The following is a 26,788-nucleotide window of genomic DNA, read 5'->3' as shown; positions in this document are numbered from 1 at the left end:
CATGTGTCCTGTACATACTCGACAGGAGTTTAAAAACTAAATTAAAAATAATAAAGTTTAATTCATCCACAATATTTTTATATTCTCAGCATTATCCATTACTGACTTATGATAGACCATATTTATGATGCAGATTTAGAAAAAAAGTAACAAGCCACTTATATAAACATTTCATATTTATTTGACATATATAATGTTGATTAAGTAATTTTACAATTTATATTTTGTTCATTTGTTAATTATAGTAACAGGATTCATTCCAAAATTCATATCATTACACTGTGAGTGTCTACAATACTTCAGATAGTTCAGTTTGTACTTTAGCTGTAATTTTTCATGTTCAGGAATACTCGCAACGGCATTCTTCAGCTGATAAGGATCTTTCAGCAAATCATAGGCTTCTTCGAAGTTCTGAAATTCAATGTCAATAGATGCAGCTACATAAAGCGCAAAGCATATTTAAATCAATAAATTGAAACAAAACCAAAACAGGCAACTTTAATATGTCGATTATAATTTAAATCATCACTTTGCAGGCTACAATATCTCCCAATAATTGAAATGAAATGTTGTTTTTCAATCCTTTTAATTTAAACAAAACTTGCAGGTTTTAACCCCAAGAATTAGTGTTAAATGATTGTTTTTAAAAATGGCATTACATTATAAAACTTTTTTAAAAAATCCTAAACAAAAATAAATATGGTAAAACATTTGTTTTCTAATAACACAAAGAAAATATGTACAATTGCAATGTTTACTTTGTGACAATTATTCTCGAGATCTGCAGGGTGATGATGCTATGATAATGTTTCCAATCATCCAGATCAACCAATTTTAGCTATTTTTGACTGGCAGACTCGGGATCAGATTGGCAAATCAGGATGATTGGAAACAACAAAACTACAAATTTGTAGATTATTTGACACAAAGTAATACTTAGTAAATATCACATTTGCAAACAATATTGCAACTGTCTAGTTATAAAAAATTATAAACTTATGTATAAAGTAATTGTACCTCATTGTCAAAAAATTGACAGTAAACGGTGTCACTGTTTTGTCCAAATGAACGAATGCAATTGTAAGTATTGTTTGCAGCATCTTGACATTTGCATTGAACCTCTTTGAAGCATTCCTTAAAAGAAGATTTAATTTATCCAAAAGATAATCCAAGTTCTTTGTTAAATATTTGTGCCATTTCATTATAGTAGTGATGAAGCAAGCAAATTGCATTCTCGCTTTATTATAAATTTTCTATTATATATTGTAATAACAATATATAATAGATGTATGTAGATCCATATATTCTATAATAAATACTGTTGATGAGAAAAAATTCAACAGTTTAAATAAAATTTATTTTAACATGCAAATGTTGTTTTTGAGCTGGATATGAATTTTTTGTCAATCTGGGAAAGAGACGCATGGATTGAGTTGGGTTAATTAGGTTAGGCTAAGTTAGGTTAGGTTGGTTTGATCTGGGTTAGAATAGATTAGGTTAGGTTGTTAGGCTAGATTAGGTAAGAGAGAATGGGAGTATGCATGAACTGGGTTGGTCTGGATTAGAATTGGATTAGATTATTTAGGGGTGGGTTAGATTGAATTAGATTAGGTTGTCAGGTTGGGTTAGGTGAGAGAGAATGGGAGTACGCAAGGTTGGACTGGGTTGGGTTGGGTTAGATTAGATTAGGTTAGGTTAGGTTAAGTTAGGCTGGGTTAAGAGAATGGGGGTGCGCATGGATTGGGTTAAGCTTTTATCATAAAAACATAATCCATTAATCATTAATTGCCATCTAAAGACAAGCTGCTCAAAGATAGAAAAATATAATTTAATCTAGGTTTTGAAGCTGTTGCTTTGAGTAATAAAATAGATTCCATTATTCAGAATAGCACATACTTTTACAAAGTCTGTTTCCCTCTTATTAAAAACATTCTCAGACAGAAGTGGCCAACCAGGTAGTTCGGCCCACAGGGTCCTGTCCTAAAGAGAAAAAAGCACCCAGGAAGAGAGTGAAGGACTATTATATGTTTAGTCAACATAAATATGGGGAAATCTCCTAAGAATTGTGGGAACATTAATTTGAAAATTTGAAACCCTTTTCCCACCATGAAATTGTAGAAGCTTGGATGCTTTCCAGACACATGCTGATCTTGAAATGCTGCCTGAGATTGATGTGAAGATCTGACTAGTACTGAACCATCAGTTTGGCCAAAGCTAGATATAAAATATCCCGTACGCGACTCACAGACATATCTGTGCCATTGAATGTTAAAAAATGCATACTATGTGAAACAATTTCCTTTTATACTCTAAAGCTGTGTTTACCATAATCAAACCACTAGTAACATTTCTTTTGGTGCAACGGAGTACTTTCTGAAGATGGACCGTTTCTACTTGCCTTTTTCACTTTCCCTGATTGTGGTCAAACCTAGTCAGTGGACAGTAGAGAAGTGGCCTAATAGCATCTTCAAAAACCCTGCTGTTCATTAGTTTACCACCCTGAACCTTGCTCCCTTTACAAACTAGTATCACCACTTTTCCTTCCTCAAAATTTATTCTTTTTTTACTAATTTGAAGGTCAATGACTAATTTTCGTGAGCTGAAAATTTTCTACTCTAAATAATGTCTCAATAATACTTTAAATTTGAAATTGTAAAACAAAATTTGAGTGTAAAACATAGGACATTAAATAATAGATAATGTAATAATAATGTCAAAAGAAAAAGTAGGAACAAACTTTTTAGTAAAGTAATTCCCATCATACAGGAGTGCTTAACGTCCAACTACTCATTCTGGGTGCTTGGCAAATAGGTCAGACCACAACAATTCTCATATAAAATTCCAAGAGCAATGCCAGGATCCAAAATCAATTTTGGAGGAGCAAAACCTTTGGCTAATAAAAAAGTTTGGCTTTTGACCTGAGACAGTGCACAGGCACATGTTTCTATTTACTTATTTATTTAATCAAATAAACATTTATTTATATTAAAAAATCCAATAAAATGTTACTGTGAACTTACTGAAACACCAACATCTAGATTGGGACATTCTACATTTTGTGCCAAACTCCTCTCTCCCTGATACTCGATTAAAAATGACCTATCATCATTCAGACTGGGTTGTTTCGAATCCTTAATTATGGGTAAAAATGGTATTCCATCCATGCTGGCTCCATTCAAACCAGCCAAGTTCAGTATTGTTGGAGCGACATCGATAAGCAGAGTTGGTTTTGTAACAGTGATGTTTTTATCTATACCTGGACCTCTAACAATGAAAGGTATTCTAATGTCGAACTCATAAAATTGCCTCTTGTCCCAAGGCATGCTGAACTGCCCAAGGTGGAAACCATTGTCAGATGTATAAAATATGTATGTGTTGTTCAATTGGCCGATATCGCTTAATTTGTCAACAATCGATTTTACAAGGTCATCAACAGATAAAAGGGTTTCCCATCTTTCTGAAAATTTATGATCACAATCTCTTATGATGTCTGAAGGCAAAGGTGCTGGCTTCATTCTCATAAACCAATGTTTATCCTGGAAAATATGATACATGTTCAATTAAAAATTTAAAAACATATCTACTTAATAAGATGAATACACTATAGAGATATTTATGGTTTTACATAGAAGTTCCAAACCCATAAAAAATAATCAAGAAACTATGAAGAAATAAATTTTTTTTTAATGTATTAACAAATTAACAAAAACACTATACATAAAAAATTATCTTTGTCTCCCCGGCCTAAAACAAGCAAAACTTGATTGATTTGAAAATCTTTGTAAAAGCAGATGCCATTGTGAGGAAAGGGACTGTTACACTGCTCCTAGATCCTGAAACCTTTTGTCATATCCAATTGGCCATGACTACTATCAACGAATATCTTAAGAAAAGAGACATGGTGGAAGTGGGGAAAAAAAGTAAGCAATTTAAAAAAATCCAAAAACCTCCTGTTGAGATTGGAAAAACTGTAGAATACATCAAAGGAAACAAGAAGAGACCAGCATGGTAGTGAAGAATCCGCAAAGAGGGAGAAGAGACCCCAACGGACCTATTAACAGAATGTGGTAATTTCTCTGCAAGAATATGTGTTTTGGGATTAAAATATAACCGTAGAAGAGAATTACTGTGTGTGATTTCTTTCAATGAGTTGTTTAAAACACTGAAGATGGTGAAATGCCAAAAAGCATCTTACAGTCTAAGCCACCAAAGATAGGATGACCAAAATGATCAACAATGACGAAATTTCAGGTTCATCACCCTGCAGATAACATGGAGAAATCTCACAATCCACGGGCAAATCTTTTTTATTTTTTTCCTAAACCAACAGTAATAATAACAAATAAACAGTACTCTGTTGGTCTGTTGTGAGAGTCCAAGCACTACATACATGGGACAACTGTTCTCGATTAAAAAAGAAACACTGAAAGGTGTAAAGGTGTAAGGTTGGGGCTTGGGCAAAAGAAATAATTAAGTAAATTAAACCAAATGCGTATGCTCGAGGTCTGTCAGCATTCTGCTGGCACAGTCATTGCCATGCGACAAAAAGAGCCATTTCCCCCGTCGTCCACATAGAGAATTATTTTCTAAAAATCAATTTCAATAATAATTTTTTTTAAGAGGGTTCACAACAGCAGAGGTAATATCAACCTTCAGGGTATCAGTACAAATCCCTATTTATGACACCCCCTCTAGTCAAAATTTGAGAAGCATATTTCAGTACTGGGCGGATGAGGGTTTTATAGAGCCTGATGATTTTAGTGCTCCTGGAGATTAAACTGCTTTTTATATATTTTGAAAGGCCAAAATAGCTCCTGTTAGCAGCTATGATTCTCCTGCTGAACTCCTGGGAGATGTTATTAAAGGAGTTAATTGGGAGCTCAGATAGATAAATTTGTCTAACATTTCTATAAAGGCTAAATTATTTAATGCCAGAATTCTCCCTTGCTTAATAATAAAAAAATTTTACAATCTCCCCAACATGCCATGAAAAGGATCAAAAATTGCCAGAAGATTAAGAAAAAAATTAGAAAAAGAACTGAAACGTCAGATGTCCTAAAAGCACTTCTATTACAAAAATTATGCTGGCCTGGCCATGAGGTGAGAGTAAAGGAGGATGAATAGAGACAAAGAACAGCAGAAAGGGCACAATTGGTTGAAAAAAGGAAAAGAGGAAAACAATATCAAAGATGGAGAGACAACCTGGATCATTTCTGAGCATGCTTTAGAACTGGACAGCACAAAACAAAAATATTTGGTTGAAATATTGAAATATTAATCCAGCCAGCAAGGGTAGGCAGACTAAGATAGTAGATAATGATCAAATAACAGGTTCATCACCACACAGACCACAGGAATCAATCTCACAAAATAACTATAAACAACCTTTTAAAAAATTGACAGAAAAGGCTATTTAATACTATTATTATTAAATATGTAATGATTTAAATATTATATATATTTATATACAAACATAAAACATTTACCTGATTATGTCCATAATTAAAGTGAGGCTCTCTTGGAATTTTTTCATTTAAGAATGAACCATTATATTTTGGTTCAGGAGTAAAAGGAGCATGTGGTGCAGGCGGGGCAACCATCATCAAAAATGGACTGGAATGATTAACATTTGAAAGAAAGTTGAGTGCATATTTTTCCTAGAATAAAACCAATAAATAAATTACTAAATTAATTATAGCAGAAAGAAAACTAATAGAGCTTACAAGCACATTTGTCAAGTATTCGTTATTCATAAATTTTGTCTTGCCATTAATGGACAGTCTATAATTATAATACTTTGAATTTCCTACTAAACCGATCCAAGTGTCCCATCCTTTAGGAATGTGCTCTGGGCCACCTGCTTTGACATGACCATACTAGAAAATAACCTAAACATTTAAAAACTATAAAAGCAGTTTTATCTCTATGATACAACATAGATTGGTTTAACTGACAATTTACCTGATTTAAGTATTTTCCTCCATAAAAAGTATTATAGCCTATTTCTTTCAAGTATGTGGCAAAAGTATTCCCCTCGAAATGTGTCTGCCATTCTTTGCTGCTGCAATTTCCATCTAAAGTGTTGTTTTTGACTTGGTGATTGTGTTGGTATAAGCCGGTTAATAAAGATGCACGACTTGGACAGCAAATCGGCGTAGTCGTAAACTGTAAAATTTACATAATTTGTCACCACTAAAAATATTAATCAATAAGTAATTCATATTCCAATGTTACAGATTAACACAAACTCTATATGCAATTTAATAAAAACATTGATCTCTACAAAAAAAATTACAACATACAACAACTATCTTACCAACTCGAAACAGAAATGGTCCTTACACCGCACCCTTCTTCACAAATAAACAATGAGTCTTAGTCCACTGCCTAATCCTCCTATTAACAACCTAAATTTTATTCAGTGGAACCCAACATCTTTTCTCCCTAAAAAAGGATTTCTTGAACATCTCATTCAAAATCAAAATGTCAATGTAGGTTTATTCTCAGAAACTTAGTTAAAACCAGATTCAGGACATAGATTCTCCGTTTCCACTTTATAAGCAACCTTAATAAAATGGATATTTGACAATGGACTCTCAATTTCTGAATCCAAATCTCATCTATATCCTTTCACAGGAAATGACGCAATGAACTCCATCACACCAAAACATTAGATGGACTTCCCTGTTGTTAAACAAGTGAAATTTTTAAGATTCCACTTAGATACTAAATTGAAGTGGAATACACATATTACTCATACTTTGGAGAAGGGGAAAAATTGGTTAACATTTTGCAGTTCACAACTACAAGCAAATGGGGAGCGGACACCAAAATAGGTCTTCTCTTCTACATTACATCCGTTCTGGATTTTGGCTCAGTTTTTATGCCCAGGCTTCAAATCTACTCTGAATCAACTTAATACATATCGCAAACTATGCTTGAGAAGAATTACAGGATGTCTCCCAAGCATTCCTATTCCTGCACTTTCGGCAGAGCTCTTCAGTCTACTGCTAGACGTTAGGAGAGAACGAATTAGCGTACAACACCTTGACCTGATTATAAGTTCCAACAGTCCTTTAATTAAAACCATTTGCCTATTGTCTATCAACGTTCTTACAGAACGTTACTGGCAGATGAAGAAGTCTTCTCTGATAGTATCCACATTCATTTCGTCTACTCCTGTCCTATATTCTGTCCACAAAAGCCCAATTCCACCAATCTTTACTCTAAAATTTGAAGCCATTATGAATAAAATACTATGCTATGAATTAAAAGACTATTTAGAAAGCCCTCCCAGCATAGCTTAGTTAAACTTTTTGACTGGCATAAACACCTACCTTCCAGGTTTTCGTCTGATTTACACAGATGTCTTATTTATGAATGGCAAGTGAGGGTGTGCCTTTTTAAATAAACATAGGGAACTAACTGTATCACCTAAAATATTTTTCAATTTTTTCCGCCAAGGTTGTTGCCATCCTGAAGGAATTAGAGTAGACACAGGACTTGGACTCGACCAAAGTATGGTATTGTGACAGATAGTTTGAGCACAATCCATCATCTAAAAAATTTTACTATCACTTCAGAGTATGTTTAGAAGTACTACAACCCATTACAAGTTGGACGCCCTAACCACTCGGTCAGTAAGAACTATTTTAATGTACTTACAGCATTTTTGTATGTAGCTCCATTTTTCGATAACAGCTCTAATGTATTCTTCATCGGTTTCTAAAAAATACATATTTTGTAAATATGAAATATTTTTAATGTAAATATATAGGTTTAAAGTAAATAATAATAAATTATAAAATGGTGCAGTCAGTTAGCTTTTTATCCATATTTGTAAAATAGTTGTCAATACTCACTTCCTATATTTTTAAATTGTTTTGTAACTATTAAATTGAATCAATAACAACATTTTCTATCAAAACAAGTCTGGAACTGCCTACATACCCTAAAATAATTGGGATCCGTAAATAGTTTAACACTATAATGGGTGAGGAAATTTCAGATAATGAAATAGCATATACTCTAGCGAAAAAGGGAGTCTTGTAACAATACATATGTCCAAATCCCTTTTGTGGCATAAAAAAGAACCACATTAATTAAAAACCGGAATCTTTGGCTATTAGAGAAAAAAAAAAAACAAATACTGAGAACGTATGTCATGTCATACTGAGAACACACCTTAAGAGACCCACAATATTACACTAATATAGCAAAGACTCTATCGTACAACTTGGGGGCTAAATCCTAAGATGACCTTAGGTTGAACAAATAAAGACAAGGGTACTACTGCAAAATGTTCAAAGAATACCATCATCGCTGCTCTTAAAACAACATCAGAGATGAAATACATCCTTAAGCTAACACCCTTAACCATATGTATATTAAAAGAGTTCAGTGGGAAGAAAGCATAGAACAAATTCTGGCCATACGAAAATTTTTGACACGTTAAAATACCTGATATGGCTAAAACAATCTCTGGTGCATCAGAAAAAATACTAGACTTCATAATTACTGAAATGATATACAGATGGCTCCAAGATGGAAAATGGTATGGGTAATGTTCAAAAAAAGGACTAATTGTGAGCACCACGTGAAACTCAGGTCCACCACAACTTTCAAGCTTACTCACTAACCATAAAAATGGCACATGGACCAAGGAATGCAAAGGAGTTTAACGGACATGATTCGTGCCAGAGGTGGAAATTCTCGACATTAAAGGGGGCAAAAACTTTTTTTACATTTTTATTTTTTTAACTCAATTTTTTTAAATTAGGTAATAAACTATTTCTTTTTAAATGTCTTTTAGAACCAAACCTATTTTTGGTATGCAAAACATGAATAAACCTAAATACAATAAAATTTGAGGGAGGCGTGTTTATTTTGTCCATCAGTACTATCAGAAAGCCAGATAGTAAGCCTACAAAATCAATTCAAAACTAGTCTGGAACTGCCTAAATATCTTAAAATACTGAAACCCACAAATAGTAGCTAAGGTGGGTCCCAGGTCAGGGAATTTTAGGAAACAAGGCAGCAGATATCCTAGTTTAAACAGGAGCCTTGGAATAACACCAAGGCCCAAATCCATCTTTGTGGCATAAATTATAGCTTACATTAAAAAAGAACTGGAATCTTGTGTAACTAAGGAACACAACAAATACTGGGAACATCAGGCATGGCCCAAGAAAATAGACTATGTGCAAAAACAATCCAGTGGAAGAAGAAATAAATCCTACTCAACAGAAAGGAATTAAAACCTCAGATATTTACAGGACATGCTGTAATAAAATAACACTTTTAAAAAAATGTGACTAATAGTTGATCATGTCGACTATAGCTAGAAGAAAGAGGTAGAGTCAACAAATATCATTTGTGAATACCCTGCCTAGCCAGGAAAAGGTTATGATACCTAGGAAAGACATTATTTGCATCATCTCTATACATCTAAGACGAATTCAGTACTTTATTAAAGAAACGAAATTCTTTCAGGAAAATCTTTTCCAGAGATTGGTCACAACAGAAGAAAGGTTCAGTGCAAAAAAATAAATAAAAAATGTTTATAATGATAAACCTTACAAGAAATATTTTGGCACAATTTTATAGGTTAAAGCGTGCACACGTGTTATAATTTAATGGTGCCTTTGGCTCCAAATAGAGAGCGAGTAGGTACTAGCAACCCCGAAATGCGAATCGATGATCAAAAATAGAATAGGTGTATTATCATTTTGATAAAACTAATGTCCCAACGATTTGAAAATCGTCGTAAAGTTGAGAAATATAACTTACGAGGCCGCCTAAAGTCACATCTTGATCGTCCGTCAATATCAGGACAAAATTGGGAGCCGCTTGAACGGAACAAAGCAAAGTTAGAATAGCAAAAGTCGACAGTAGAATCATTCTTGTTACAAACGAGACGATGTTATTAAACAACCAGCTGATTGTTAACACAAATCAGCTCCAATTAGATATTATTATATAACTATTGTATACATTTTATCTAGAGATATCTAAATTGCTCACAAACGGATAGGGATATTTGTAATTTATTCTTATTCTATTAATTTTTATTAATTGGATAAAACAAAATAGAAAATACAAACAAATGTTAATCCTCATTTTTAATAACGGATTTACTGCAGTATAGCAAACATGAAGATCACTCATTTTGTAAACAAACAACTTTTCTCGTCTTTTCTCCATTTTAATCCGATTGTATTCTCTTTAACCATGGAAAGACATCTTGAACCAGAAGTTATATATAGCAATATTATTGTGAGAATGAATCGAGGTCAGCGGCAAGTGGATATCGCAGAGGTAGCTGGCGTTTCTCAGATTACGAGAGACTGGAAGTGCCAATAGGAGGCCTAGTAGTGGATCTCAGAGCATTATGACGCTAAGGGAGGGCAGAAATATTGTCATAGCTGCAAGACGGAAGCCTTTCCATAGTGCCTGCCAGATCCTAAATGAAGTACAAGATGTTTTGGGAAGGCCTTTATCAACATAAACTTTGTGGGAAGTTGGCCTTACATCGTATGCCCCTTTGAAACGAGCTGCTGCAACAGCCCGCCACCAGCAACTCAGGAGGATATGGTGCAGTGAGCTCCTAGAAGAGAACCAATTGGAATGCTATGTTATGGAATGTCATGTTTACTGATGTGTCGGGTTTCTGACTGTAGTGATAGCAGGCGCCGAATTGTCTACCGAGAACGGGGGACACATACAACGCCCCAGTTTTTGCTTCCTTCAGTACAGTTTGGAGGGAACGGTGTAATGGCCTGGGTTGGTTTTACATTGGAGGACGAACTGGACTCCATATTATTGAAGGCAAACACACCACAGTCCATTATGTCCAAGAAGTTATCAAGGGATACATCCCTCAAACCAGGGATCTTATTGGCAGGGATTTTTGATTTCTGAATTACAATGCCAGACCTCATAGAGGCAGAGGTGTTCATCAATGTTTAGAAAACCTGGGAATTTCCCGTCTGCCCCTTCCCCCATTGTGTCCAGATCTCAATCTCATTGAGCACATGTGGGATGCGTTGCAGAGAAGGCTTTTCGATTGCCATCTGCAGCCAGTTGACCTGCAACAACTGAGTGCAGCATTGCAACATCTATCGAGTGAAATTCCTTATGAAAGTAGTGACAACATTAATAACAGTATGCCTAATAGGTGGACAGAGGTTTTAGCTAACAGAGGGCATTAGACATGGTATTAATTGTTTAAAAAAATTATTGTGTCCAATAAACAAAATTATGGAATTAACATATTTTATTTTGTTATTTTTCAAAGTACCTTATTTAAATTTTCCTTCAGGTAAACACATAACAATTTCAAATAAATTTTAATGCAATTTATAATAAAAATGCTAGTAAAAGTAAATACTACAAAAGTGGCAATATCTCTATTCATTTGTGAGCAGTTTATTAATATGCCCCTAATCCAATTGAAAGTCAATATTGCTTGATTCAATAATTTTTGAACGAACCTTTATTTCAATGTAATGACAAGGAATAGAACATGTTTTCATGTTGGTCCTGATGGTCTGTCTTCTGTTTTATAAATCCCTGTCAAAAGTTCTTACACCCACTTTAACTGTCTTATTTATTTTTTCCTTGTCTACTTGGTGTTTCTCTGAATAGGGAAAAAATAAAATTTGTTAAACCTATTTGCAAAGCTGGTGATAAAGAAATGCAAGAAATTACTGACCCATATCCAGGACTCTCTGTTATACCTAAAGTTTTTGAAAAAATTGTTGCAAACAAGCTAAAGTAAATTTAAATTCCATTATATCCCCTTGTCAACACGATTTTGTTGCACCTCACTCAGTCTGTGTTAATTTAGTCAATTTTGAGCAGTGATTTTACTAGTCAGGTTATTTACGGGGTGACTCAATTCACACAGATATAGCTAAAGCATTTGATACTGTTAATCATAGAATATTACTGCAGAAACTTCACTCGTATGGTGTGACTGGTAGTTTATTACCCTGGATTAAAAATTATCTGTATGCAAGAGAGCTAATTATAAAAGTAGGATCATGTCATTCAGGTTTGTTCACTGTACATTCTGGGATCTCCCAAGGTTCGCACTTGGGGCCACTGCTGTTCCTTATATTCTTTAAGTTTTTTTGTTTTTTTTTCTGCAACAGCAGAGGTCATCAACCCGCAGGGTGTCGGTGTTTTTTAAAAAAGCCCAAAAGCCCATTTGTAATATTGCTTTGAATGCAAGGCCACTGGATTCAAACCAGGGACTTTTACATTACAGTGATGAGAAAAAAAATGATGTCTTTTCTAATACTAATGTTTTATTGCCGGCTGACAATCGAAAAATCTTTTATAAAATTAATACCATATATGATACGATGGTACTCCAAAAAAATTTATAAAATTTTCATTCAGGGTGTTGTAATAATTTGTTCAATCTGAACATTGAAAAGTGTAATGTAATTACATTCACTAGATCCTCAAAAAAGGTACCTACCAATATTCTTTAGAAAATACACAACTAACAACAATAGTAGGGACATCGGAGTTATATTCAACTCAACACTCTCATTTAATATGGTTATATCATTGCCAAATCTCATAAATTATTTAACTTTATAAGCAGAAACGCTCAACAATTTACCTCTAATGTTTAAGACACTTTACATGTCTCTCTAGTAAGGCCTCATCTTGAATTTTCTACTCCCATTTGATCTCCTCACTATGCTATTGCACGCATAGTTTAATGCAATTGAAAAAAAAAAAAAAAAAAAACAGCATAAATTTTTGAGTACATTGCATTTAAGCAAAAAATTCTATTTTCTTCCTTAGAATTTGATCAACCACTAAATCAACTAAACATGATTAGTTGTTCTGATAGGAGAAAATATGATGCTCTCTTGATTTATGATATTGTAACTGGAATAAATTATGGTCTCTGGTATATCTGTCTATGTCTCCAGTGTCAATACTAAACATAATATGTATAATGATTTATTTAACATACAATTCTATAAAAAAATTTATGTCTGTTATTCTTCTATTTCTAAAGTCTCCAACCAATAAATCAGCTTCAACCTCACATAAATATTTTTAACATGTCAAGGTCCCAATTCAAAACTAAAATTACTCAAATCTTTCAAAATGCCATGTGTGAACTTTAGAAACATATTCATAAATCTAGCCTTTAAACAATTTTCATCTATTTAATTGTATAATTTCAAGAACTACATTATTCTTTAATGATTATATTTATATTTTTGTTATATTTTCATCTGTAAATGTTAATCTTAATGTTTTTATTCTCACTTACATATTATATATTTTTATATAGTGCGTTCCTAGTTGATATTAGTTATTTAGTGTTATGAAACTTATATTTTTGTAACAAGGATAATAATCCGTATATTTAAATAAATAAATACATGTTTTACTTTTATTTAAAAAAAAAGTTAAAGTTAAAATAGGAAATATTTAGTGTTAGTAACCAATAAATAATACATCATCCTTGAACTTGATTCTTCAAATCTACAAATACAAAAATAAGCATTTTTATTTTATTTATTTTTAAATTTTTTGTTATCAAAACAATTCCATGTGTTTTTATGTAAATGCATTACTTATTTACACATTTATTTGGATGTTTCAGGAATTTACACCCATCATTTCCAGTAGATGTCCTTCTTCACTGTGAGTTGTTGATGTGTTTCTTTCCTGGGTAGAACATTTTTCGAGGTATATCTTTTTTGTAAGGAATTTTTTCTTATAAATTTCTTATGTTTTTGGAACATGGAAATTATAGAGAATGATTTGCTTTGTTAATTTTTTTGTTTGTATTTACACATTTATTTGTATGTTTCGGGAATGTACACCCATCATGAGTCTTTTCAGTAAGATGTCCGTTTTGACTGTAAGTTGTTGATGTGTTTCGTTCCTGGGTAGAACTTTTTACCAAATATATCCTTTTTTGAGGGAATTTTTGCTTATATAAGATAAAATTTCCTACAAAAAAAGGACATACGTGTTTCTAAAAATACACAAAACGTTTCTGTAAATCCGTCCCCTTCTCACTAATTCCCAGTTGAAACGAAATGTAAGATTATCGCTTAACAATTGTTTATAATACAATTATATTACTTTTTAAGATATTTTAATGGAAATTATGCGATATTTTATAAGCTCGTAGTTTTTTGTAGGATATTCAATTTCGACGTTTGAGGTAATTTATTTCGTTTTTGGGCAGTTGTGTGGCCAGCCTGTTTGAGGCATTACCTAAACCCAATCTCCTGGCTTGTCCGCAGTGTGATATCTAGTGTTTCTTTTCTGAACGCTTGGAAGGGAAACTTTCTCTTTTTCGACGGCCCATCGTGGACGAAATTAACAATAATTTGTGCATTTCGCACAGTTTTACCAGTTTAAGTTTTAAGTTTTACCAGAAAGCCATTTTAAAAACGTTTTTTTGGCTCCTCTGCTTGTGTTGTGATTCGTAATTCCGGGCTTTTTAAGTCAGGAACGGCTCCATTCCCTTCCCCAGGGAATACAGAATAACATTTCTTTTTTTTTAAAACAATCAGCGTACTCCTTTCAAAGTGCCATCCAACATATTCATCTAGGAAAGTTTCATGTTCGAAATCAAAAATGACAGGCGATTCAATTGAAAAACTGTACAAATATTACGGAATCCTCGCAGACGCCGGTGACAACATTGTAAAGGTAAACTTCCAAATATTTATGGGAATACATATAAGATCAATACTAAATAGTTTGTTGTTTTCCTTTCTAACACTGCTTTATCATATTCAGTATTTTTTCCTATGACGCCAGAAATAACATCGTTTAATATACTTTGTTGCCTGTTAACCACTTTTAAACGTATTACCTCGTGTTCTCAACTATAATGACTAGTTGACATAGTTTTCCTTCAAAAATGTCATATGTTCTGAAAGTTTTCTCCTCCCAGATGTTTCTTTTGTCGAAACTAGCTTACACTGAAATCTCGGGATTGTTTATGTGTACAGACACCATAAATTTATGTGCCCCATATTGCCAGGAAAAATTCTGAATGCGGGAGATTCGCCCAGTATCATCGTTTCGTTTTAAAAATAAAATTCTGTTAGAATTCTGGTTTAAAATACAGCAAACTAGCTGATAGTGAACAGCTATAGACCAGTAGGCAAAAAACACTCCTTCAAATACTTCCCTAAAATTGAGAAGGCACAAGCGAAGGGGTGTTTTCTTACTTCCAGACCTCACGAACTTAACTGTGATTGTGTAGCACAGTTCAGTTTTGTTCCAGTTTATCCATTATTTCTTTCAGTTGTGTCTTTTTTCCTAGCTCTTAGTATTGTAAAGCAGAGGTAACATTGGTGGAACTGAGTTCTCGGGGCTCAGGTCAAAAACGCCCCATATACTGTTAGTCTGTTTGTTTTCCAAATGTCACGTCATGTCCCGACTGGACAATGTAACTGGAATTAGTACCGTATTTAAGCCTCAATATAAGCTCAGATTGTCTGTCAGTTTGCCTGAATCCCACAAGAATAAACTAAGCATGTATAGCCTCAGTTCGGTTTTTCATCCAGTTTCTCTGTTATTTCCTTCAGTTGTATCAGTTCTTCTTGCTGCAGATGTCGCAAAGGGGATATAGCATGGGTGGAACTGAGGCTTCTGAGCTCAGGCCACAAATGTCACGTCCTATACAAGCTCAATTTTCCATGTGTAAAGTCTAGGTTTCAGGGCTCATGCCAAAACGACCCCATACATGCTCATTTTATTTGTCAATTTCATGAGCGATTGAGTAATCTAAGTTGGAATGGCGGAAAAATATCTCAAAAACCCAGTGCTTGGAATTCATAAATAAAGCAACTGAAGGACACTGCTTGGCCAAACATATGAGAAAGCAGCTCTAATGGTTTACACTCTCCTTTGAATACTTTACTAAAATCGAAAAGAAAGCTCAAGCATAGGCTAGAAAGCTCTCACAAACTTTGCAAGGACATTGCTACTTCTTGGTACATCGCTGCAAATTCAAAAAGTTCAAACTTATGGTGACGTACTCCTCAAAATTCTGTCATGAAGGTTTTATGAAAGGAGAAGAGACAATCTAAAAGTCCTCTGCCACAACAGTGCCCCCACAATCTAAATTGAACTTGAACAAGTCAAAATTGCTTCTAAGCACCTAAACCATTAAGGTTAGATGATTAACATTTAAGCTTGAAAGATTGACAATTATGAAGCACGAATTAGTTTGTTTGTTTATTTATTCATTTATGTATTAGATAATAGTTACATAAAGTTAGTTCAGGCTGGTTTCCCATCTTATATTATGTCAAATATAAATGACATTGTAGCAATTAACATCCCAGGGAAAAAAGCGTATAGAGGAAATCAGCAAGGGGCATTAGTTAAATAAACGTCCTTTTCCTCCTCAAGACTCATCTTCATAAAGCAAGCCTGAAGGAAAATGAAAAGCAGAAATATCTCCCTTTTTTTAATTATTTGTTTTTATATTTTTTTAGTTTGTTTAGGTTGATGGTTGTTACGGCCAATGCCGGGTAAGAAAAAAAAAAAAAATTAAAAAAAATGAAACATTAATAAAATAAATTTAAGAAAATTCTAAATTAAAATAAAATAAGGGAGAAATTCATAGGGGACTTACCACCTTCCTTCAGATGCCGGCTGCAAGAAGCGTAGGGAGCTCGGGCCCGATTCCTCTGACTTCGTCGCAGAATATCCGATGATTCAGGTGGAAGAGATCGATGCAGCAGCACAGAGGGTTTTTCATGATTAAAGACTTTTTTATTAATACGGGAGAAAAAGCATGAGAAAAGAGAGACGTGAGGACCTTTCTATCATAGGAGTAGAACAGGACTGGGTTTGCAAGGAGCGTGGGAGTAGGATTAGGGATTACAATAATCCAAAACAAAGTATATTTAAAAATGAGATGGCTGGCGCCAACAATGGTAAAATGTCTAAGGTGGATGGATTAGAAAAAAGCATTAATTTGCTTAATAGTGTTGACACTAACTGACATAAATTTTCTCATAATCCAAGTATGATCCAACTTTCTCAAATAAATATAAATAAACAGGCCCAAACTTCATAATTGTTTTTATGTTTGATTGCCTGACACTTGTTGACTTGTCAATTCTGATGTTTCGTTTAGTAGATCAGTTGTACATAAATTCTATAAAGGTAAAGGGGTAAAAGTTAATTTTTTGGGCAAATGGGATTATGTCGTTTTTAGCTTCTTTGTAACGTTCTTTACCCATCAGAAAATGGTTACAAGTTCAATGACCACATAATTTGGGAAATTTGATCGATCAACTTGATTTAAAGCTAGACCGTAAGTAAACTTTCAAAAGCTGTTTGCCAAAAATTGAAGAATAAATGACATCTTCTCTTTCACCCAAATACTACAACATTTTAAATTTGGCCTTTTGACAAAGGCAAGGAAAATCAGTTTTGTCTAATAACCATTTCATCACTTTACATTTCGTGTAGCAGGGATATATTTTTTTTTTAACATGCCTAACATATTATTGTATATTGTGTTTAAAAAAATGTTACTTTTTTTTAATTTTACATTTTATTTGCCTGACTTAACTCAAACATTTTACTTGTTTGTGTAATCTTAACTACAATAACAGAGGTTATTTTTCATTTAAAACAATGCTATTCATTTCCAAATTGTTTGAATTGTGATTGTAGTAATTGTAATTTGAATAATTATAATTCTAACATTTTAACATTGTACATTTAGCATGAGGACTTGTACTCGGAAATAATTCAAGCTGCTAAAGGGGACCAGAGTGAAAGGCGTTTAGCATGCCAGTTCATTCCTAGATTCTTCATACACTTCCCTAATCTTGGAGAGACTGCCCTTAATAGTTTATTCGATTTGTGCGAGGATCCAGAAATATCTGTAAGTATTTAGTTTTAAACTTTAAAAAATTATAATGTTTTTATGTTAGTAAAACATATATTTTTAACTATGCACTAAATTATTATAAAAGTCCTTGTGCCCAGAAACTAATTTCTTATTCTGATATTAATTTTATAGATCAACTCTACACAGACTGCTTATTACTGTGCAGATATTGCATAGTCATTTACTGTCAAGGCTGATTTCTTGATGAGTTGGCCTCAAACTTGTGAGTCTGTGACTATAATCTATATAAGTTTAATCCCCCCCCCCCAATGGGTTGAATATTAAGCCCTCCTTTATACAGGAATGACTTTACTTTATATAGTCTTAGAATTTTCTCAAGGGAAAAAGAACTAATTGCAAAGTCACTAGAAATTGCAAACAATGTGTAGGAAGGCATATTCTGTCATAATACAGAAGGGGTTTGTTTCATACATTTCAATACCAGTGACACAATTAGATTGTTCTTAAGAGCTCGATGATGCTGAATTATTCAATAGTGTAAGCTTATATGCTACCACTTATCAACTGCAATGAAGGTTCAAATGCTGTATGGTGTATGAAATATCCAGGCAATATTAGATCCTAACAGTTTATTAGAAGTCCCAGGACAAACAAACACTGGTAAAAGTAATCAATAGCAAGCAGTTAATACACCAAGACTGATTTGGAACGAAAGTAACTTATTTTGTATCTATGAAGGTATTTTGTTAGTTTGTTTCTGATGACAAATGGCTCTGCCCTGACTAAGCTTTACACACAACTTTTTAAATTTGTCACAGACAAAATTGGAATTTATGAATGGCGTCTTGTGTAGCCCAGCTTATATTCCTGATGACGCACCATCTGACTGCATTCTATTCCAGTCAATGGCACACTTTCATAAACTACAAGGTTTTGATATTATTAAATCAAGCATTTGTTGATTAGTGAGCTGGTTACTCATAAACTAGACCTTTTCTCTTTTGTTCGATTAGGTTAACCATTCTTGTATATTACAAATGCCACTTGCACTAAAAAAAAATCAATCCATGCACAATAGTTAGTAATGCTTCAATAAATAAGAAAGCAATAATGGATAACAATAGACTTCACTGATAAAATTCTATCGTATGATAAGGTTTAATTTGTACTTTTTTTCATTAACTATTAGTACAAATACCTTTATCATTATTCTGGGATTCATTCAAAAAGAAATCCTGCTCAAAAGTATTGCAACTTTTCTTTAATGGTTTTATCTACTTTTAAATGACCCAGCATTGATGTTTGAGATTTTCCTTTATTTAATTAAATAAAGTTAAGTCACAAATAAAACATTGAGGAGTTTGATTGCTTATTGTTTTTACCACAGAAAACCATGATGATTTTTTTGTTAAACTATATTTAAATAAAAGAATATCTAGCGTGAATTCTTCACATTAGGAAACTAAGCCAATAGAGAAATGTGTAAATTTTTTCCTTTTATGTTTCAAATCAATATTTTCAATTATTAATTTCTACATAGTGACAATAAATATGATATTTGTTTTAGATAAGAAAACAAGTCATTAAGGAGCTTCCACACATATGCAAGCAATGTACAATGTTCACAAAAAAAACCTCCTATATATTGTCACAACTTCTGCAATCAAAGGACCTAGCAGAACTCTCTATTGTATCTAGATCTCTCCTGTCATTGTTTCAAATATACCCTGAAGGTTGGTGTTTTAAATATGAGAATGTTTCAATAATAAAAATAACAAATTTTTTTTATTCCATTTAGGTGCTGTTGCTGGTCTGTTTAACCAGATTCGAAATGGAGAAGACACAGTACGAGATAAATGCTTAAGTTTTCTTACAAATAAAGTGAAGTCGTTGCCAATAGCCAACCTACCTAAACTCGAAGAGGCATTGATTACTGAGACAAAAAGTACCTTCGATGTAAATATTATAATCATTCCTTTTTTCGTTTATTAGCTAGTTTTGATACAAGGTTTTGAACTCATTGTAGGAGGCTAGTCCTGAGGAAATACCAATATTTATGGATATACTGTTCTGGACCAAGCTAGGCAAGGATGTAACTGGACATACAGTCATTATCAATATGATAGCTGAGCAAATAGAGTCCGAGACACCATTTAATGTGCATGATGATGATCTGCTTGAGAGGCTAGTTACTTTATGCAAGTCTGTAAAGCCACTGTTCAAGGTAAGCATTAATGTGTGTTAATTTTTAACAGTCAATTGATTTTCTGTTTGTTTATTTTTTTAGCCTTTAACATCTCCTGATAGGTATGTTACGTATTTTTGTAAGGAAGTTCTACCTAACTTTAAAAGCATAAGTGGATATGATGAATGTTCTGGTTACGCCTTAGAATTGCTCCAGCTGTTTACTGAACTTACAGTTTACTGCAATAAGTTGAACGAACCTGTGATAGTAGTTGAAAGTATTTTCAACCTATTGATTGTAAGGCGGCTTATTATATTTTGATTTTTCTTATTTCTTTTTTTTGTTAACCATATTAATTTTATAGGAAGTTATGCCATATTCTGAAAGTGGGCAAGATAATTTTGACGATTTAAAATTCCACTTTTCCTACATTGAGTGTCTACTTTATTCGCTGCATAAATTGTTCAAATTACATCCATCTTTCTTGTCCGATGATGTTGAACTTTCCAAATTCAGATCCAGGTTTGTTGTCACTCACAATTTCAACTCTATTCAATTGATAAAACAAACAATTATTTTAGATTGCAGTACTTCTCGCGAGCTCTTCAAGGGTACATTAAGACACTGCACAACGCCATAAAAAGTGAATCTTTAGATGCTCTGAAAAAGCCAGAGAACGCAATAAAGACCTTGGCGTTAAAAACAACATTGAATATTAATGCTTTAATCAAGGATTTCTTTTATAATCCGCCTTCAAATAAGGCCACCATTCAGCTGTCATGGCTTATTCCCAAAGTAAGTACAGTTGACTCTTGTTAATTCAAAACTTTATAATTCGAATTTCTTGATAATACAAACTCCTCAGCAGGTTGCTTTAAATTTAAAAAAACATGTGTATTTTAATATACTCAGTAATATAAAATACGTTTTATTACGGGGAGAAAGATCATCCTGTAAATCGAAATGGAACCCTCTTTATAATTCAAACTTTTTCTTTATAATATTTCTCTAAATTAACATGTATTTCCTTACAACCTAAAGTTTCTTCTAATTTTCTCTAGTTTGTTATGTTTGGTGGCAGTGTTTTGGCAATATGTTCTCAGCACTAGCCACTTTGGAAAGTCATAAAAAAGGCCACCGCTTCACCATTTTTTTAAATAATGAATAACAATATTAATAAATATAATTGGTCAAGCACACCACGAAAACTAGTGAATTTAACAATATTAACTTTTACAGTTGATCTATTCCCGCTGTTTATTCTTTTTACGATGTTTTATATATTTACAATTTAAGTAATAACTTGTAAAAATGCATATCAACAATTATACATTTTTTCCTTTACTCTTGATAATTCAAATTATTTTTGTGGTCTCTTGGATCTTCAAGAGATGAAGAATCAGTCTCAGCAAAAACAAATCCCAGCAAATAGCCTCGACCCTTTGTATCTTTCCAATCTAGTACAAACCTTCCAGATGAACCAATTTCATCCACTATTTGGGAATACATCGACAAAAGACTTACTTTTAAAACCCCCATGCTCGACTTAAAAGAAAGAACAACAGACAATATAAACTACTCAAAGACTATTTGACAACTACTACAAAACCCTTTCCACCCTCCTAAGAATCCAGCCACTCCAGTTCAAAATCCTTCAAACCATTGCCCATGGTCCACTCCATATCCTACCTAAATAACCACACAGACCTTCAAATCTCATTTGTCCTCAAAACCACAAGAAGTTGATACAGACCGCAAAACCCTGGATCCTCATCCCTCCTCTTGATCCAGCACCTTTCCTCTTGAACCCTTCCTTACAATCCTCTAAAGTGCCAATGATCTCGCGATTTTCTCCTTAGCGATGTAAGTGTGATGGTATAATTAAAGAGTTATTTCTCAACTCTTATAATACAAAATTCATAAAGAAAACAAAGGTGCTTGCGCACTATCGCCGTTGCAGCATAATAAAATAAAATTAAAATAATAAAAGCTTTTAACTGAAATTTTTGAAAAGTACACAAATTTAAACTTTATTAGCCTTTACAATTGTAAGAATATAATCAATTTGACTTCTTTTTATCAAAATTAAACTCTTATCTTTTTTATCAATTGTAATACCTGTCATTCATCTATTCAATATATTTAATCGTAACTAACAATATCTTTTACAGGCCTGCCAGAATGAAAAAGCTATTGTGAGATTAAAAAGAATGTGCAATAGTCTCGGTGTAGAGATTCCAGCAAAACGGTCAAACACACTGAAGCCATACCGCCCTATACAGCGCCCACTTTACCAACCGCCAAATGGGAAGTACAGTAAGACTTTCTGTAAGTAACAAGTTATACATTTTAATAATCCATCTTTCGTTATTCTTAGTCTTAAAAATTAGTCGTCCCCTTTGCAACCAGATAAAGGTATTTATCTTTAAACTATTGAATTTATGGTATTTTATAAAACACTCAAATACTGTTCACAGAAATAAGTTTTTCTTCCCCATCCCACCGCAATCCCTCTTTTTATTGCTTCCATTAAGAAAACTACATCGTGTATTTAATTTGGATTTGCTTTTACTTTGAAAGGATTCTTAGATTTATTTGGGTGCGTAATTGGCAGTTATAACAATAAAAGTATATCCAAGCTCTCCCCTTCATGCTAAAGGCAGGAAAACCTAGGAAGACTAGGCCAAGGCATTGTATAAAAATGTGTAGTATTTAGTGATCGTTAATTAATGATTGTTTAGAGATCGTGAGATGCAGTCTGGTGTGATTGGATTTATGAGTATTTCTTAGTGCAATCGCATTAATTTGTTTAAGAACTGTTTGATTACATGCAGATATAATTTAAAGTTTGGGAGATCTGTGAGTTTTTTCTTAGCACAATTTATAGTAAAAATATTTTGAAACTATCTGAGTTTGGGAGATCTGTGAGTTTTTTCTTAGCACAATTTATAGTAAAAATATTTTGAAACTATCTGATTTATGCAAATTAAATGTTGCGGATGAAGTATGCAGCTGAAATCAGTTGTAACATCTGGCCAGTTAGACTGAGGTTTGTCTAGAAAGGTTCACCTTACAAGAGTAATCCATTACACATTTTGTTTGAGGTTCCTCTTTAGTTTCAAATATTTTCTTTGTAACGTCTTTTTTTTTTTTAATATTAGGGGGATTCGTCTGAATTTGATTTTGCATACTACATTTTGTGTACTATTTCGGCGATTGTCGTGCTGAATTGAGGTAATTTATCCGATGCTTCCAAGTCAGGGCAAGATTTTTTAAATTGCTCAGTTAAATTTTGGACTAATGTGTCAGTATTACTTTTAATCAACTCTTCCCGGCACTATAAAATGCTTTCACATATAGCACGTTCAATTTGTAGCTGATCTGGGTAAAGAATGCAGTGGTTTCTTCCTGTAAAATGTTGCATGAACATGCAGGAGTATGTTGTGATATGCACTGCATTTGCTTTTTTATCAATTTTTTAAATGTAAATTATTTGTCTTAAGTTATACATACTTGACAAAATAATTAAATGTATTTAAAAGGGATTATTTTAAAAAACCTTTAATTTAATATAATCCTATTTTTTCGAACTTCTAAAATTCCTATGACGAGTTTGTGCTCTGCTATGACTATTTATAATGGGAGTCTGAGCGAATAGATTATTACAAGTAATTATGTGCTTAAACTGTCCCAAGGTGTGAAATGAAGGGTCTGTTGCCTTGAAATTGAAGTTTTATTGTTAAGAAAACACAAAATACGATTTGCAAGGGGTCGCTTCTAAATTGTTTTAAATGAACAAATATATTACAAAATACATCACACTAATAATTAATTAAGGTTTTTAGTTGAGGTGAAAAAAGTTAATGGCACGAGCGGGATTCGAACCCACGATCTTCGGCTAGATACGCCACTGCTCTACCACTTGAGCTATCGTGACCTCGATCCACTCGGACATCAACTTCTTATCTCAACCCGGAAGATCGTGGGTTCGAATCCCGCTCGTGCCATTAACTTTTTTCATCTCAACTAAAAACCTTAATTAATTGTAATGATTTAATTGGTCAAGCGGATCACGAAATTAGTGAATTTAATGAATTAAAATGAAGTATACTTCACTAAAGCTCTCGTGGCCATTTCATTTGTCGCCGAGAATCCAATCCGATTACACGACATTTGAAAAATGGCAAAAAGGAGGGAAAATTCAAAAGGTGCGGTTGAGATGGGAGGTTGATGTCCGATTGGATCGAGGTCACGATAGCTCAAGTGGTAGAGCAGCAGCGTATCTAGCCGAAGATCGTGGGTTCGAATCCTGCTCATGACACTAGCTTTTTCATTTCAACCAAAACCTTACATAAAAACGATTAAGTAATTGAAAGAAGTAATTTGGTCAATAGATCACTAAATATAATGGATTTAGTTATTATAAAGGGTGATGGATGAATATCAAGCACTCCCTCAGTGAATGGTATGTAAATAAGAAATAATGTATTTAAGAGTGAGTGAGAGTGTGAATGGGTTTGTATTTAGGAACCAATTGCATTGGGGGCTGAAATGACCTAGCTGTTGATAGCCCCTGGAGCACAACCTTGGTGGCTGGACGGATAAGACCTAAGTCTGACCCCAGAGTACAGACTGCCAACACCTGGGGTGGGTGATTCTCGAGATAATTTATTGTAAATTACACAAAAGCTGGAATTGTCAGCAAACTGCGAGAAGTGATGGGCTCAACTCGATATATATATGTACGTGCAGGTGCAGATTTGGACTTATATAAATCAGTAATCAGAATACCAAGTGTTTAGGTTTTTTTTCCTATTTATAGTTAGCCTTTTAATTGTAATGTGTAATTTAGGATTTTATTACAACGAAGTCTCACAACTACTTTTAAAGGTACATGCCGATATCTCAGACAATATCATTTGGACTAAATTTACTTAGTTGATGTGTATATATTGGATTGGATCGAGGTCACGATAGCTCAAGTGGTAGAGCAGCGGCGTATCTAGCCGAAGATCGTGGGTTCGAATCCTGCTCGTGCCATTAACTTTTTTCATCTCAACTAAACACCTTAATTAATTGTAATGATTTAATTGGTCAAGCGGACCACGAAATTAGTAAATTTAAATACATCACACTGTTTTGTGAGATAAATCAAAATTGAACTTGATAATAATTCTCCATTTGATATAAGAAATTACATATTACAAATTAATAGAAGGGCTAAAAAGAAAAAGAATCAACTTTGAAAATAAAAACACCAAGATAAAACCAAATAGCTTTAACAATTGAAATAAGTTTTTTAACAGATAAAATCAAAATGATTGGCAAATCTTAATTGCTCAAGTTGGATGTTTTCTGTTTTCTTTATCAATGTCTAGGCTAGTCTGGCTTATTCCTCCTAGGCTCTAACGTGGAGTGTTGAACCTGGATATACTTTTTTATTGTTGTACAGTATTGAAGTTTTGAACCATTTCCCCACTTTGAAACATCGATTAGTAATGGTTAAAGGCTTATATGATGTCTATGTCAGCTAATTTATATTTTCCAGAGGCTGATTGTGTGACAGTCTAGCTGAGGTTGGAAGAAGAATAATTTTACATGAATACTTCTTCTGTGTTAAAAATATAAGACATTGTAACAACTATTAAAAAATTAAAATTATAGAATTAATGGAGTAAATTTGACATTTAGTTTCTAAAGTTTTAATTAACAATATTTTTTTGTGTTAATTTTAAAAGTACTTGCTTTGATGCTTGTTTTTTGTACACAATTTTCATTTAAAAAAAAAATTGTTACAATTTATAAAGGGGAACTGTTTGAACTGATAAAGGGGTTATTCATTGCCTTCTATAATGTGGCGTATTTGAAATTAAGCCCTCCAAACTGTATATTTGACACTTGTTTCATTTGAATCACAAAGCGAAAAAGGCAAAAGTCGTTTTGTACCAGTACAATTTCTCATTTTTCAGTCCATCCAGTTTTCTCTTTTCAGTAGTTCATTTCAATAAATTAAGCTTTGTTGGTGGAAGAAAAGGCAGTTAACATTGCTTTACAATATACTTTATATCTGTGACTGTATTTGTAGTTTAAAAATAGTTTGTAACTAGTTTAAAATTAATTTAATAGAAAAAAAAACTATTGATCAAAAATTGATAGCACTTCAACTCATATTTCTCTTGGTTTCAGGTAATCCCAAACGTAACGGACCATCATTGTAAATATTAAAAACCCTCCTGTGTAAATATAACATGTATTTATGTACGTTTTCCTGATAAACCAGTTTTATTCTTGGGCTTCGTAATAACTTATTAAATCAAGTCTTAACCAAATTCCAAGTCAAATTTGTGTTTAATTAACAAAAATGAATTGTTACTTTTTTCAATAATTTTAATAAAACAAATCTGTCACTAACTGTTTTCTTAGAATTTATTTTACCACTCACTGCATTTGTTCCCAGCAACAGCAGAGGTCATGAACAATGTTTTTCCGTTAAAAAAAAATCAAACACTGAACCAAGGATCCTTCCAGAGACATCAACATCTTAACCATTGTGGCCACCGGTGCCGCTAATTATTTATTTTTGTCAGTTAAATTTCCTTTTAGCAAATGACATGTAATTGGGGCATGCAGCCTCTTAATAAGTCGTCAAGAATCAAATCCTGTTGAATTTAACACAATATTTGAACTATGGCAAAAAGAGGGAAAATTCGAAAGGTAGTTTGAAA

The 26,788-nt window shown here is 33.2% G+C and overlaps 2 protein-coding genes across 6 annotated transcripts; one reads left to right on the top strand and one right to left on the bottom strand.

Annotated features, from left to right (window-relative positions):
- Nucleotides 1-158: 158 nt before the first annotated feature.
- LOC106664737 (N-acetylglucosamine-6-sulfatase-like) lies at nt 159-16,970 on the bottom strand. 4 transcript variants are annotated; one of them, XM_024228105.1, is made up of 9 exons: nt 9,790-9,878; nt 7,863-7,951; nt 7,666-7,725; nt 5,962-6,165; nt 5,724-5,876; nt 5,487-5,657; nt 3,021-3,536; nt 1,018-1,134; nt 159-411 (listed from the first exon to the last, which is right to left on the bottom strand). In XM_024228105.1, exons 3-9 carry the CDS (start codon nt 7,717-7,719, stop codon nt 229-231), a joined length of 1,398 nt encoding a protein of 465 aa, XP_024083873.1. In that variant the 5' UTR covers nt 7,720-7,725; nt 7,863-7,951; nt 9,790-9,878; the 3' UTR covers nt 159-228. The 4 variants fall into 4 exon arrangements, with proteins under 4 accessions (XP_024083873.1, XP_014246202.1, XP_024083872.1 ...); XM_014390716.2 differs by lacking the exons at nt 7,863-7,951; nt 9,790-9,878 and adding an exon at nt 16,646-16,970; XM_024228104.1 differs by lacking the exons at nt 7,863-7,951; nt 9,790-9,878 and adding an exon at nt 11,493-11,591.
- Nucleotides 14,274-26,474, top strand: LOC106664736 (apoptosis inhibitor 5). 2 transcript variants are annotated; one of them, XM_014390714.2, is made up of 10 exons: nt 14,274-14,703; nt 17,750-17,911; nt 19,446-19,611; nt 19,677-19,834; nt 19,905-20,102; nt 20,166-20,360; nt 20,428-20,585; nt 20,645-20,858; nt 22,235-22,391; nt 26,250-26,474. In XM_014390714.2, exons 1-10 carry the CDS (start codon nt 14,629-14,631, stop codon nt 26,279-26,281), a joined length of 1,515 nt encoding a protein of 504 aa, XP_014246200.1. In that variant the 5' UTR covers nt 14,274-14,628; the 3' UTR covers nt 26,282-26,474. The 2 variants fall into 2 exon arrangements, with proteins under 2 accessions (XP_014246200.1, XP_024083871.1); XM_024228103.1 differs by lacking the exon at nt 26,250-26,474 and adding an exon at nt 25,612-25,728.
- The last annotated feature ends 314 nt before the right edge of the window (nt 26,475-26,788 follow it).

This window comes from Cimex lectularius, unplaced genomic scaffold, assembly GCF_000648675.2.
Source record: "Cimex lectularius strain Harlan isolate CLEC.00 unplaced genomic scaffold, Clec_2.1 scaffold234, whole genome shotgun sequence".
NCBI lineage: Eukaryota > Metazoa > Arthropoda > Insecta > Hemiptera > Cimicidae > Cimex > Cimex lectularius.
Note: the sequence above shows the minus strand (reverse complement) of the source record. Positions and strands in the feature narration are given on the sequence as shown.